This window comes from Ostrea edulis, chromosome 8, assembly GCF_947568905.1.
Source record: "Ostrea edulis chromosome 8, xbOstEdul1.1, whole genome shotgun sequence".
Taxonomy (NCBI): domain Eukaryota; kingdom Metazoa; phylum Mollusca; class Bivalvia; order Ostreida; family Ostreidae; genus Ostrea; species Ostrea edulis.
In genome coordinates this window covers 49,364,534-49,380,999 of record NC_079171.1, presented here as the reverse complement: position 1 = coordinate 49,380,999, position 16,466 = coordinate 49,364,534, and the positions used below count along the sequence as shown (strand labels likewise).

At 36.4% G+C, this 16,466-nt stretch overlaps 2 protein-coding genes across 5 annotated transcripts in view; both read right to left on the bottom strand.

The window, feature by feature from the left end:
- The window catches only part of LOC125661868 (transient receptor potential cation channel subfamily M member 2-like), a 134,780-nt gene extending 133,965 nt beyond the window's left edge, over positions 1 to 815 (bottom strand). The window contains exon 1 of the mRNA XM_056146383.1: positions 684 to 815. The gene's annotated coding sequence lies outside the window, so the exon portion shown is untranslated. The remainder of the gene's footprint in view (positions 1 to 683) is intronic.
- Positions 816 to 13,779: 12,964 nt separating this feature from the next.
- Positions 13,780 to 16,466, bottom strand: part of LOC130049161 (transient receptor potential cation channel subfamily M member-like 2) — an 81,425-nt gene continuing 78,738 nt past the window's right edge. For all 4 annotated transcript variants that reach the window (XM_056146385.1, XM_056146386.1, XM_056146384.1 and 1 more), the window contains one exon: positions 13,780 to 14,309. In XM_056146385.1, coding sequence (XP_056002360.1) covers positions 14,197 to 14,309 — 113 coding nt within the window. In that variant the 3' untranslated portion in view covers positions 13,780 to 14,196. The remainder of the gene's footprint in view (positions 14,310 to 16,466) is intronic.

The window sequence follows — 16,466 nt, the reverse complement described above, 5'->3', positions numbered from 1 at the left end:
TTATTGATGAACTTGTTAACGGCTGTCGCGACACAGGGCCTCTGTTTTTAAAGTCAGATTCGAAAAACCTACAACTCTCACCTCTAAATGCCGAGCGTTTGGTGAAGGAGCAATCACTACCTATGTCACGGTGCTAAATCACGTGACTATGGCATGATTAATTACCCGGGAAAATGGCGACTTAAATCAATACAATGGATAATGAAAACGAGTAAATAACACCATTATCAATAGCGAATTGTCACATACATTGTATCAACATTTGCCGAATTTTCTCTGGAACAAATCTATACTAAAATGGTACTTCTACGTGATATATAATCGGGTAATAGACCATGTCAAATTCACGTGATTCACCTCCGTGTATGTATAGGTCTTTAATTTGACGCGGCAATGGTACGAGCGGGGCTCGAACTCATGCGGTCACGAAGTTAACGCTGTACCACTGAGCTACCGTGATCGCTAGTACAAGACACTATCATTTTATGTACTATGGTGATTGTTATATCAAACAAGGTATTGTTTTGGATCAGAATCGGCGCCGATCAGCATTATTTTTGCTTAATTCCTTTGTTTGCATCCCTACACCAATGTATATTAGTATACAGATATATTAAATGTATTAGAAAACAAATATCTTTTAAGGAAATCCGAAGTAGCTAGAGATAAAATTAGCATCCTACCTGTTCAAAACGTTCCCTTCTTGAAACATGAAAATTTTCACCTTGAAATGAATTGTAGCGTGCTCTTGTGGGATGAGAAGCTTGTGTGGACAACACGCTTTATCTCTGCAATGCATATACGTGGTTTTGGTTTTTTCTATTCCAATGTATACCCAGAAAAGAAATATTAATGTACTTTCATTCAATCAGTTTGGCATTGAATTGCTTTTTTTTCGTGATTTAAATCTCCACAAAACTTTGTTGTTAATGCTACAGACGATATATTCACTATTAAGGGCCAGAGTTTTCACAAATACACCTGACTAAGGGATACAGGGTATTTGATCTACCATTTACGCACACATCCACTGAAATAGACATTCACTCAAAAATAGAAAAAAGAGTCAGAGGGTAAGAAAGAAATGAAATGCTCTGGCTGATATTTACAACATTATGTTTACAATACAAATTTAATCTGTCAAACCTTCGATAAGAAATGCATGACAGGTGAAGGTAACGAACAGTGATCATCTCATACATGTGACTCCACAAGGAATACAAAATGAAGAGTTAGACAAACATGTCCATTGATTCACTGTGATAATAAAGTGTAGAAATTGCTATTCTTATATTAATAATTTAAACATATATAAAATATTCTAGATTATTTAAGATAATAAATCTTTTGATTTGCGAAATACACCCCATTTCTTCTCAAAATATCGCCACAATTGATTTTAACTGTCTCTCTACTGTTTACACATGTGTTGAAATGGTAAATATCTAACGAAAGTGAATTATCCCTGTATTTACAACAATATGCAAGATACATTAAATTATACTTAAATTCAATATATCATTTTCTGAACAACCATCAGAAATGTTTTTATCAACAACAAAAAAGTTTTCAGTCATACAAAATGTGCAGTACTGATTCCTGTTCTTTCATACAAAATGTACATATTGGTAAATCAATGTTTATTTTGTTGATCTTTAACACAAATGAAGTTGTGACTTAAGTTTTATTATTCATACTATGTTGTAGCCACTGTGATTTTGTATCCTCTTCATAGAAAATACATTTGAGTGATATTAAATTGCTTATCCCACTTTTTATTACCCGTAGGCTTTTCTTCACTTTGAGAGAAAAAATCGCAGATTTTTCTTCTTCTTTTGAAATATATGAAGGAACCATATGAAAATAGAAAATAACGAACAGTGATCAATCTCATAACTACTATAAGCAATGGAAAATAGAGAGTTGGGCAAACACGGACCCCTGGAAACACCTGATGTGGGATATGGTGCCTAGGAGGAGTAAACATCCCCCGTCGAACGGACACACCCGCCATGAGCCCTATATCTTGATCAGGCAAACGGAAATATGTAAAGGAATAGTAGGTTCTTGAATTTTTATGAACTGCTTTATTGCATTAATTCGGATTTTTTTAAATGCCTTTCCTACTAAAACAATTGAGAGAGAAAAAATTCCCTAGTGCACCCTTCCATGAATTGATCATAATTCATGATATTATCATTCTCATTTAATGATGAGTTTTTTTACTCACATGTATACATGCATATATATATATATATATATATATATATATATATATATATATATATATATAAGAATATCGGATAAATCTGAAATTTTCTGCATTGATCTAGTTAAGTTAAGCCATTATGTATGCACTGGTGTTTAACAGACAGGTATATCAAGAGAAAAACATATTACAATATCAAAATTAATACTCTACATGTGTGTTACAGGAAAGAACGCTTGATAGAAGTGAAAGCATTATGGTATGAAACGAAACCTCTAATGTACGTTTGATTTATTGTATCTGACTTAACGTCTCGCTCCAGAATGTTTCACTCATATGGACACGTTACCAAGACCGGTGAATGACTTCAAATTTAGGCCTATGATAGGTGCTTATGGCCATTGAACAGTGAGGGTTTTTTAGCGTGCCACACCTACTGTGACACGGGTTATCCGTTTTTAAGGTCATATCCGAGGACCCGTGATATTCACAGCCAATGCCGAGCGTTTAGTGATGATACTGTCACTCCCTATTTTAACGATTTGGTATGTCGCGGCCGGGAATCGAACTCCTGCCTTCCGCATGCGGGGCGAACGCTCTAACCTCTCGGCCACCGCGGCGGTTCTCTAATGTACGAAATGTTTTCTGTATTACTTTTCGTGTAAAAGCATCCACGTATAAGATAAAATATTCTTTATTTCCTCCAAATTAATGGTTCTTATTATGTCAATAAGGCCTTCTTAATTAATTTTCGTTAACAAACATCGCTACGATATACATGTGTTGTGTGGCCTGACAATTAGATTTAAATGTTCTATACAATGCAATAAGTTAGGATAACATATTTAAGACCAGTATATAATTTTTTTCTAAACACAACGAGAGTACCGCCAATGGTTCATAAAATGCCCGTGAAAAGCTAATATAGGGTTTTTTTTCTTACACCATGATTTGTAGAATTTGCCTTCTAATATTATAGGCAGTCATCAGGGTGTCACATACTTTCTTTGCATAAAAAAACAAGATAAATCATGTACTCTATATTCAATATATATCGGTTTATATACTGCCTACAAGGTCTTCCTACTAAATGATACGTGATCTTTACCTTTGATCTTGAAAAAAATAATAGGCATGTAACAAATTCCAATACACTGGAGCTAAAGGTTCGGTTTGTATCCTTCCTACAAGGTTTTCCTACTAAGTGATACTGTGACTTTGACCTTGAAAAATGATAGGCATCTTCCTCTCATCATCGTGATTAAATGAACCAAGTTGGTATTTTCTGGAGCTTATGGTTGGGTTTATATCCTTTCCACAAGGGTTTCCTACTAAGTGATACCAAGACCTTGATCTTTGACCTCTGACCTTCAAAAACAATATGCATCTTCCTCTCATCATGGTGATCAAATGTAATCAGTTATAAAGTCATGGACCTTGTGGTTCGGTCTGTATTCTGCCCACAAGGTCCAAACGAACAGACAGACAGACGAAGCCATACCTAATACGTCCCGTCCTGGGTGGGCGTATAAAATTATATTTTACTATCAATCTAAAAACAACAAAGTCCTTGCTATACGTCAGCAATTAAAGATGCAGTATATCACCAAAAAACTTGTTATGCAATCCTGTAAAAATATTTGTAAATGTTTTATGACTGTTGAAATAAATCATATTTACCACAAACTTCTCTTATGACACAATTCCCCACAATTGCAATTCTTGAAAGATGTATTTTTGAAAGTTAATTTTTTTGTGTTATTTCCTTATTTGAAAATGTGGTAGATATGGGACTTTTAACAGTAATAAATCATATACAAATATTTTACTATATTTTTGGTGGGGACGTACTGTCCTTAATACTGATTACTGAAACCGCTCTGAAATGAAAAAAAAAAATCTTCCAATCATTGAACTGTCAATAATCTTTATAGAATGAAATCCGTCAGCATATAGCGGTCATTATTTTACAGTCTGGAAAATTACCCAGAGTAACCATGAAGTGGTTGTACAAACCAAAGTAACCATTAAATGCATCCATTAAAAATATGTCAAACATATCGCGTTACAAACTATAGTAAACGTTGAAATTTATACAGGTGTATTGCTAGAGTACATTATTCCCAGTGAAGCGAAAATAAACTTCCTGGTATAAGGTGTACCCAAGACAACCCACTCCGTGTTAAATTCACCATCTAAAGGTAAGAATGCAAAATGCATTTATGTAAAATCGACTCAATGTCGAATATGAGAGAAATTGAAATGAATAGTATTATCATAAAACAATTTTCAATGTTGTTGTACATGTGTGTCCATGGCATACCGGAGGGATATTTTTGATTGATTGATTGAAGTTTTCCGCCACACTCAACAATTTTTTCAGTTATCTGGTATCGCTCAATTTATATAGGTGGAAGAGAGAACCCAGATACAATGTACCTGGTAAGAGACCATCGACCTTCCGAAAGTAAACTGGGAAACTTTCTCACTTACCGGCGCGAGCAGGATTCGAACCCGCGCCGACAGAGGTGAGAAGCTGTGTGATTTTGAGCGCGATGCTCTAACCACTCGGCCACGGAGATATTTTTGAGTTGTAAATCTGTACATTAGAAATATGTTTGTTAGTTCGAACAGAGGTCGATGATAGGTCACTGATATAAATATTTTCTGCGTTGGTCAGCTTCTCAAGAAATGGCCAGTGCGGTTAATATGCAATGCAATCATTTTGACCTAAGGTTAACTATGTGTATACATTATGTACAATAGGTGGTGAGCTTTATGAACACGAACAGGGGATAACCAATGACAAACCAGGTCAAGAGGTCAATGTTTGGAATACATCAGTAATCTAAACATAAAATATAACAATGTGCAGGAATTGTAAGATACATTTGGATGTGGAATGACCGAATTGAAAGTTTCGAATCAAATTATTAATTTGCTTTTAATTTTAAATTACCGATTTGCGCCAACAGTGCATATTTTGAGACGTTACAAATCAGGAATTTTGAAAACAGATCGGCGATACGATTGTGTACATAGAACCCGCTTCCGCGGAAAGTTTGTCAGTGGTATTTTATCTGGTTAATCCACAACTCGCATTGGTTTTATATTTCATTTAGGTGGATTTTTGCACTCACCCCATACCTGGATTTACAGCAAGGAGGCCAAGGAACATCAACGAGCAGATACATATTCTCAATAAAAAAAGGTTCCATGATCGTATAGACGATTCTTTAAAACGAATGAATTCAATCGGTCCCGAGGAGTGTATATTGTATAACAGGCCTTGAGTATCACGATTCTAACATACTCAGATATCCCTGATATCTGAGGTCCAATTGTACCCAATGTTGGAGTCTGTGATAGTGTTGACTCTGGGATGTTACACAATACCATGTGTTAGCGAGCTGTATGTTACCTCTCACTTCTGTAGCCTATCCCAATTCCAATCAATTTATAACAGATATAATAGTTATCATAATAAATGGTGTAAAAGGTTTCTTATAATACCAACATAAACTGTTATTATAATAGTATACACGTACATATAATTATTTTATTGTGTATGATACTTAAGTTCGTAACACGGAAATAAATCAAATTTGGATTCTTAAATCAACTTTATCATTTATTAACGAAATACCCTTACATTATCCTCTATCCCACCTCGAATACAAATACACCCACAATTCATACAAAATAATGGAGGGTTTTGTCACTCATTTTATGGTGTAATCACACATCGTATGATGTGTGTAAACGAGCCATTCAATAAATTGTCATGGTGTAATGAGCTACCTTTAAAAACGTAGGGAAGAATTACCTCACAATCTCCGGAGAATGTTTGTGTGTTAGCTATTTAAACTGTTTTGCGTGAGAGTCAAGTGTTATTGATAGCTGATAGTTTGTGACACTTCATATACAGCTGGTATTTTCTCAATTATAATCAGTTATACACTTTATTTCATGCGTCGATATGCATAAACACAGAAAATATGTCATCCAAGCGGGGACAGTGACACAAGTAGTTCGGACTGGAAGTGGTTTATCAAACGGGCGTGTGATAAAGCTAATGTTTTATCTCACTTTCAATATACACCACACGTATAATATAAATCTACGTACAACATCAACCAATCTTTTCAATACAATTTTTAGATTTGTTATGCTTCATTTGTTGCAGTCCCCATTTTGTTTTGGTTTTACAAATTTGGCTTTAAACCAACGAACAGTACTGTACTGTGTTGTGCAAGTGTTTTGTGTTTGAAAAAGAAGACATGAAAGTCCAAAAGTTTGAACATATTTGTAATAGACTTGCACAGGGCACATGCCATTTTTTTAATGCTTTAAGGTTGATTTGAAACAAGTCTTTCGACTTGTTACTTTCGAAATTACATAATACTACAATAACTGCAAAAGGTGAATTTTGGTAAAGTGTAAATGATACATCATCCTTTGAATAACTTTGCTTTTTAACATTTTGATTTTACTACCAATTCACTCAAGTGCAAAAATACATTGAAAGTCAGGAGGAAAATTGACTTTTGCTGATAATTGATTGGGTTGACAGAAAAACATTATCGACGTTGCGATGAAGTTTACAACAGCTGTGTTATATTTCCCGCATTTTACATATATTGCACTGGATGAAAACGCTACTCTTCGCAAAACAGAGAAAAGAAATTATTAACAGTTGTGATGGAGAAACTTCAAACTAACTGTACGACTACATATGCCAGAAGTGGGGTTAATCAAATGTGGATTCTAAAAAAATCTAAACAACTTTTGGTAAACTTGAAATCGCAAAACTTTTCCAAAATCAATAACATCAAAACCTTTCAATACTATACACGACCATTCCTCACGATAAATTAAAGACTAGACTTCTTGACATCATAGACAGTTGCTTCTTTAAAAAAATGGAAAACGGAAATATTCATATTTAGTGATCAGTTATCCAAAAACTTACTTTGTTAAACACCACTCTGATTCGACGCACTCTCGAAGTACTCTGACGTTGAAATAAAAATATCGAAGGGTTTTAATATTAGTTCTTTGGTAAGTTAGGGTTATTTCTTACACAATTTTAGAACTTTTGGGATTAGTTTAAGGCTTGTATCAGGTCACCTGTGTGACCTATAGCTCTGGTTGTATCATCATGTAAATAACAACTGAACATATTTTTAACTTTTAGAGTTTTGAACAAGAGGTACTGTGAGCAATGCTCACTAAGAATACCCCCGCTTACCCCAGTCTCCCAAAGGGTGATGTATAAATTACCTCTTTCCTGAGTGTAAAAATATGGTATGCCTTTGTAGAAGAAAATGGAAAAAATAGTCCGAACAAAAATCCATGGCATAAACCTATAATTTTGACCTTGAGATTAAAGGTCAAGGTCATAAAGAGGTCATGAATGTACCTGACACATCGTCTCATGGTGATACACTCATGTGTTAAATATGGCATGCCTTTGTCAAAGAATAAAGAAATCATGGCCCTGACACGAATCCATTGTAAAAGCCTTTAATTTTGACCTTGAGGCCAAGGTCATATAGAGGTTTAGAAGGTTCTCGACACATCGGCTCATGGTGATCCACCTGTGTGCCAAATATGGTATGCCTAAGTCAAAGAAGTTATGAATCTGCAGACGGACGGACGCAGAGACAGACAAAGTGATTCATATATACCCCCCTGAACTTCGTTCGGGGGGTATAATGAGGAATCTTTTGGAAAATGGGACACACATTGTAAATTTCAAGACTCCTGCACCCCAGGGCCTTAAGTTTATGGGCGAGGCAAAAACTGACAAAGAATTACCAATTCTTAAAAATATTCTTTTCTACAACTGTATATCTGTAAGAAAAACTAAATGCACAGTGATGTAGAGCAGGAAGGCTTTTACCAAAATTGTAAATTTCCTGTTCTCAGGCATCTTCACAAACCAAGTGTCAGAATCGGGCACTTGGCTTGTGAAGATGGTTCTCCTGGGTAGAGATTATTACTCCAAGACAGAACCAAACTTAGTATCTACACGTAGTGTTAATGTGTAAAACAATTAAATAGCATCTTCTTTAATGTTATTTTTATTAAATTGAAACTAAATAGATATTCAAATGGACCAGGTAGTCATATACCTGGCATGGTTGTAAATTTCAGGATCCCAAAGGGTGGGGCCAAAATTATTTCGATTATTGCCGTTAACATTTGATTCAGGAAGACTTCTTTAATTTTGCTGATACTTAACATAAAAAATAAATGCAGGGAATGCTTACTCCTCCTAGGCATCTGATCCCACCTCTGGTGTGTCCAGGGGTCCGTGTTTGCCCAACTATCTATTTTGTATTGCTTGTAGGAGTTATGAGATTGATCACTGTTCGTTATCTTCACCTTGCATAGGAAAGACATAAAAGGATGCACCAAAATAGTGAACGTTGCAACCCAAAGACTCTAGCATGGATCGAGGACAGTATAGTTTTAATGCAACGCATAATATAAGCCCTACATCAGTAGGGGCACTTTCAGGGGTGGGGGATTCTCATCTTGTTAAATAGTAAATGTTAATAGTAAATACTGCTGCTCAATATTAGAATTTAGCTTAGATATGCAGATTAGGGCTAATGATTAGGGCTAATACGATGTTTAACTATAAATACTCCGGTGACCTGTAAGACCTATGGGCCTCTTGTTAGGAAATTTTCCTATGTTCTGCAATTGTCTTTTTTTAAATAAGTAAACTTAGGCCAAATTCGTGGCACTCCACCTATAGCTGATGACATCTCAATACATTCAGTGAAAAAATCTTGAATGGACATAAATCAAACAAGCATGCACTGATTTGACTGTGGATAACTCCGTTTACCTGATCAGGATATGGGGCTCACGGCGGGTGTGACCGGTCAAAAGGGGATGCTTACTCCTCCTAGGCACCTGATCCCACCTCTGGTGTGTCCAGGGGTCCGTGTTTGCCCAACTATCTATTTTGTATTGCTTGTAGGAGTTATGAGATTGATCACTGTTCGTTATCTTCACTTCGCATATTATATATATACTTATATTCCAACTGCCCTTTCAAAAGACGAAATTCTTCAAAACCATGCTTCAGTTTTAGACACATTTAATATTCCAGTGAATGGGTCGAATGAATATGAGTTACCGTACCTATACTGGATTCCTAAACTACATAAAAACCCTTACAAACAAAGATACATTGCTGGATCCAGTAAGTGCTCTACCAAGCCCCTATCTTTGCTCCTCACGAAAATGTTAACAGCTGTGAAGGAGAAACTTCAAACTTACTGTGCGACTACATATGCCAGAAGTGGTGTTAATCAAATGTGGATTCTAAAAAATTCTAAAGAACTTTTAGTAAACTTGAAATCACAGAATTTTTCCCAAATCAATAGCATTAAAACCTATGACTTTTCAACACTATACACGACCATTTCTCACGAAAGAGTAGACTTTTTGACATCATAGACAGTTGCTTCTTCAACAAAAACGGAAAACGGAAATATTCATATCTAGTGATCAGTCATTCAAAAACTTACTTTGTTAAACACCACTCTGATTCCACGCACAAGTACTCTGAAGTTGAAATAAAAAATATGCTAGAGATCCTCATTGACAATATCTTCGTGGTCTTTGGTGATCAGGTCTTCCAACAGTCTGTTGAAATTCCCATGGGCACGAATTGTGCTCCTTTGTTAGCTGACCTGTTTTTATATTCATATGAAGCAGAATTTATTCAAAAACTTCTACATGAGAAGAAAAAATTTCTCGCTGTGACCTTCAATTCGACTTTTAGATATATCGATGACGTTTTGTCTATTAACAATGATATCTTTCATTCATATGTCGATTTGATATATCCCTGTGAGCTGGAAATAAAGGACACCACAGAGTCGTCCACTTCTGCTTCATACTTAGATATTTTATTGAAAGTAGACATTAACGGCAAACTAGCAACTCAACTGTATGACAAACGGGATGATTTCAGCTTCTCCATCGTCAATTTCCCACATTTATGTAGCAATATTCCATTATCACCTGCATATGGTGTTTATATATCTCAACTGATTCGATATGCAAGAGTTTGTTCTGGGTATAGTCAGTTTTTAAATCGAGGTAAGCTACTGACAAACAAGTTGATGATACAGGGATTTCAACAGTCTCGATTGAAGTCAGCATTTCGCAAATTCTATGGTCGTTATAACGATCTAGTTCGTCAATACAACCTCGCATTGGTTCAAATGCTGTCTGACGTGTTTCATACCGATTGTTAAGCCGTTCTTGACACACTGATTTTGACTGCGGATAACTCCGTTTACCTGATCAGGATATGGGGTTCACGGCGGGTGTGCCCGGTCAACAAGGGAAGCTTACTCCTCCTAGGCACCTGATCCCACCTCTGGTGTGTCCAGGGGTCCGTGTTTGCCCAACTATCTATTTTGTATTGGTTGTAGGAGTTATGAGATTGATCACTGTTCGTTATATTCACCTTGCATACATACGTATTATAATTGAAATTGGATAATCGTGTATATATGCATATAGTCCGATCCTCCACATACATATAAAATAATTCCGTAGGGATACGGGTTAGAATAAATCCTCAATACCCCTTGCTTGTTGAAAGAGGCGAATAAATGGAGCGGTCCTTCGGACGAGACCACAAAAACCGAGGTCCCATGTCACAGTAGGTGAGACACGATAAAGATCTATCCCTGCTCAAACGTCGTAAGCGCAGAGCATTAGGGTTGCAACGGGTACCCAAAATAACCGAACACCGCGGGTCGTGTTGTTCGGGTCGGGTTCGGTTCCATTTTTTCGGTTCGGGTTTGGTTTTTGAAATAGAATCATTATATGCTGTCAAAATCCTCAAAGGTGTCTGTATTTTGATCAATTGTTAAGTGATGGCATTGTGGACAAAACTGTAAATAATGACAGTATATGCAAGATATATCAGACGTATTGAAAATACGCAACAGGAGCAACGTCGTCATTGGCAAAACATTTTAAAGCATGGATGGAAATGAGTAGAATGACAATTAATGCTGTTGTAGTACCATGAATATCGAGTGTAAACCTCAGTCCACGTCCCTAGGTGTAATTATTGTGATAAACTACATTGAAGGTTTTTGATTTTAACTATATATTAGATTTTTAAAATAGTTATATAGACCGGAACCGAAATACCCGAACCCGAAGAAAAAAAAATTAGAACTGACCCGACCCGAAAATTTTTGGAACCCTACGGAGCATAGGCCTAAATTGTGCAGCCATTCACCGGCAGTGGTGACGTCTCCATAGGAGTGAAAGATTTTCGATTGATTGATTGATTATATCTTGTTTAACGTCGCGCTCGAGAATTTTTCACTCATATGGAGACGTCACCAAGACCGGTGAAGGATTTCAAATTTACGCCTATGCTCGGCGCTTACGGCCATTGAACAGTGAGGTTCTTTAGCGTGCCACACGTCCGGGACATCCGTTTTTAAGGTCATCTCCGAGGACCCGTGACATTCACACCTGATGCCGAGCGCTTGGCGATGGAACTGTCACTACCTATTTTAACGACTTAGGTCTGTCGCGGCCGGGATTCGAACCCGACCTTCCGCATGCTGGGCGAACGCTCTAACCTCTCGGCCACCGCGGCACAAAATCAAACCATTACAATGTGGTAAATCCCCCCCAAAGTTTAACCCAGCCATACCCCCTTATATCGTAGTTTTAGCTCTGATAAACGTAATAAAATACATCAAGAAAGATTTTCAGGTGTGACAAGAGATGCAATGCTTATTTTGTTTTTTGATCAGTTCTTACATCTATGATGTACAGTATTTATAATATATAATCTCGTGATCCAAGCCAATGACACCATTCTATGACTCAGCTGACATTTTACTCGGGCAGGCCCTGTTGAGAGAAAAATCCGCAGAACCCTCCTCTCATATCAAGATCAGTCGCCCACATTTATACCTAAAGCTGCTTCCCCTAAACGCAAAACATCAATGTTAGCAGTGATGCACAACGACAGTCCCAGAGGTTAACCGAGTCCATACCTAGTTAGAATAATCTAACTATGTCTCGGGACAGGCATTCACTAAAACACCGGGTCCGTGGAACATTATCCCTTCAACGATAAAATAATGAGTCCAAACCCAGTCAGCTCTTGACATTAACTACCTGGTCTCTATGGGATGCCAATGGAGATACTTCTATGACTATGCATGAACCTCTGCTGTTAATGTTACAGCAAGAACGCAGCATGATGCATGAACTCAATAACAACAGACTAAAAGTGGATGTAACCACAACACTTCTACAACTTAACATGACAAGAAGAAACAGTAACATTCAAGCCAAGCAGATTCCATCATGCAGAACCACGGGCAGAATAGAGTCGTTTACCCTCGTACCATCAAAAAGTGGGATATATTGCCCACATCAATTACTGTGCTGGCGCCGAATATTGATGCCGTCAAGGTTACAACCCATTAGGCCAATAACTGTTTTTAATTGTAAATAATTGAATTTTAAAATCACTCTCTTTTTAATGTGAGCACACCCCAATGTGGCAGATCAGTCAACCAGATGACGGAGGCCACTAACTGGTAGAAGTAGAAGTTAGCACCACAGGTGCTTCTTTCATAAACTTTGCGAAGTTTGTGAATCGAGCGCCTGTGGACCACAATGTCGTTTGCCCCGACAATAATTTGTCAATTTGGTCTTGAAATATCGCCATAGATTTGACGTCAATATACAATAAATGCTCGACTTTCGGAAGTTTACTTCGGAAAGATTAGAAAAACATCTTTACCGGCGATAAGAAGCTGTACACACTATATTTGACATTTTGTTTACACTAATTATTACCTTCTATAGGACACAGCCATTACTCGTTTTAACTAACAAATCAGCGACTTTATCAGCATTTCGATAAGCCCTACTTTGTGTGTAAAGAAATATAGAAGAAAGAGTCCAGATGTTTGTGGGGAGTCTGCGTATACACAAACGTTGGGATGAACCAGACTAGCTGAGAAAAGACGTTTGCAATACACGCATCATCACTTCGTGCAAGTTAATTCCTCCTCCGTCATCTTTCATTAAAAAACGTCCACTTGTCCTGGCCTTTGTAATTATATATTTTTTTTCATAAACTACAATTATCTACAATAATGCACAGATAGGGGAAACCCATATACTTGCATTTCCCAACGATTTAGCTTAGGCTGAATCCCCCTTGATGATACATGTATTGCTCCGTGTAACCAATTAAAATTCCAATATGTCGACGTTTTCTTTCTTCACAACTTGTATAGTTTTCTTTTAGTACTAGCCTGATTATCTTTTTATTTATTTTACTTTCTATGTTATATTCAAAAAGAGACAAACCATTCCTAAAATCTGACAATCATATAATTTTTCATGTTGTTGGTTATATCGATTGAACTCTTATTGGTGAATGTTGGCAAACGATGTGAGAGATTTGGAAGTTTCTTTCTTTTATTTTCATACCCAGTGACTGGTATCAATATTTCACAATCAATATTTAAAAAGAAACACGATATAGATTCAATTTTTATTAAGCACTCTTCATGTTTATTTTTTTAAATTTCAAGACATGTCTTATTATACGTATCGGTATACAATGTAAATCATGTAACGAAAAAGAAAGTGCGATGGTTTTACCAATCTATGCAATATTAGTCAAACGGATTCATCATTATCAGAAACAATATAAAGCATTAGATAATTTGTAAATGATATACAATTCTAGACATATACATTTATAGGATTTCTCACAACGTCTGTGTTTGTTTTATGGAATTCATTCACAATGCTATTGTAGCATGAATGGGATGAAATTTTACACACTCAAAACAACTATCATAAATTTTACGTTTTTCTCTAACGTCAATTCCGAAACATTTCAAAGTTAATTCCATCCTCGTATCATTGCAATACGAATATTCACTTCTTCTCTACAGTTTATCTAATATTCTGAATGCTGTTATCCTTTGGAAGTTTCTACGAAATATCTCGGCTGCTTTCTTTTCCTTACGTTCCATTTTTACTATTTCAGGGAAGCAGCATTCTATAAAGAATAAAAGGAGATTGATCATTCACACACACACACACACACACACACACACACACACACACACACACACACACACACACACACACACATATATATATATATATATATATATATATATATATATATATATATATAAGCACTGAAAAGGCCACGACACTGTTATTTAAAACTCAAATTTTCGACGCAACCCGCGTCTTTATCAAGAGACGTATATTACATAAACAAATAACACACACCACGAAAAACGACAAGTATCAATAAACTACATTGGTAACAGGAACACACACACTCATATATATATATATATATATATATATATATATATATATATATATATATATATATATATAAATCACTAAAATGACTAACAACACGAACAACGAGATTGTCAAATTTTCGGGACGGGAATTACATGATATTATGGCAATAATGGTGAATGAAGCCCATCTTTACATCAAGCAATACTTATTCTAAATACTTGATATACTATTTTCACGAGTAGACTTATAGGCATCTTCCTATCTAAGATGAATGGTGACCAACTAAGCTTTTCTATCGTATGTTTCAACAAAGTTAATGACGATTCCCTAATTGTTTGGGTTTGATATGAAACAGACATACCCATAATTAAACTTTTTGTCAATATTTGTTATTTGTGTGTTTACTGAGCAGTTTATTTTACATTTATCTATGTGCACAGAAACATATCATCGATAACATTGCTTTGTGAAAAACGTTGAAGACAACATTGACTAATTAAGATCAAAAGTTTCTTCGAAGACTTGTATACAAGTGAATGCTTCCTGCGACACCAGTACAATATCAACTGAGCTGTTCTCACAAGTGTGCATTTCGCAAATTTTATGGTTGTTATAACAATATAATTTGCCAATGCAACTTGTCATTGTGTCAAATGCTGTCTGACGTGTTTCATATCAATTAATAACTCGTTCCTGATACACTGATTTTGACTATGGATTTCAAAATGTGTTTAAACGTGACTTAATTAGTAAAGATTCTCTGTTTCTTCCACCTACGATTTAGTAAGAATAGCAATAACGAATGTTCTAAACTAATGTAAACGAGAGACCCACAGGCCTTAACATTCACCTAAGTACTAGTGGAAGAGTATCACTACATCTATGGGCTATGGAATCTAGAAACAAGAGGCCCGTGGGCCTAGAATCGCTCTTCTGATACATTGTAGAGCATGCAAAAATTCTCACTAATCAAGATTCATCAATCAACAAAGTTTGATGATGTTAAGTCAAATACTACCTGAAATTTAAATGTAACTGTCCAAAAGTAGGTCACGGTGACCTACCTTTGGTCGACACACTGAAGACTCAGGATGCATCAACTGACAAGTCAAATAGTATTCAAATATAGCCGTCAAATTCCAAAAGAAGGCCACAGTGACCTACGTTTTGGTCGACACACTCCAAAAACTCAAGATGCATCAGCTAACAAAGTTTGATAATTGAATTCAAATAGTGTCTGAAATATTCAGATATCAACGTCAAATTCCAAAAGTAAGTCACAGTGACCTACTTTTGGTCGACACACTGAAGACTCAAGACTCATCAACTGACATTGTTTGATGATTGTAAGTCAAATAGTATCTGAAATATTCAAATATAGCCGTTGAATTCCAAAAGTAGGTCACGGTGAACACGGAACCCTGGACACACCAGAGGTGGGATCAGGTGCCCAGGAGGAGTAAACATCCCCTGTTGACCGGTCACACCCGCCGTGAGCCCCATATCCTGATCAGGTAAACGGAGTTATCCGCAGTCAAAATCAGTGTGCCAAGAACGGCTTAACAATCGGTATGGAACACGTCAGACAGCATTTGACCCAATGCGAGGTTGTATTGACGAACTAGATCGTTATAACGACCATAGAATTTGCGAAATGCTGACTTCAGTCGAGACTGTTGAAATCCCTGTACCATCAACTTATTTGTCAGTAGCTTACCTCGATATAAAAACTGACTATACGTAGAACAAGCTCTTGCATATCGAATTAGTTGAGATATATAAACACCATATGCAGGTGATAATGGAATACTGCTACATAAATGTGGGAAGTTGACGATGGAGAAGCTGAAATCATTCCGTTTGTCATACAGTTGAGTTGTCAGTTTGCCGT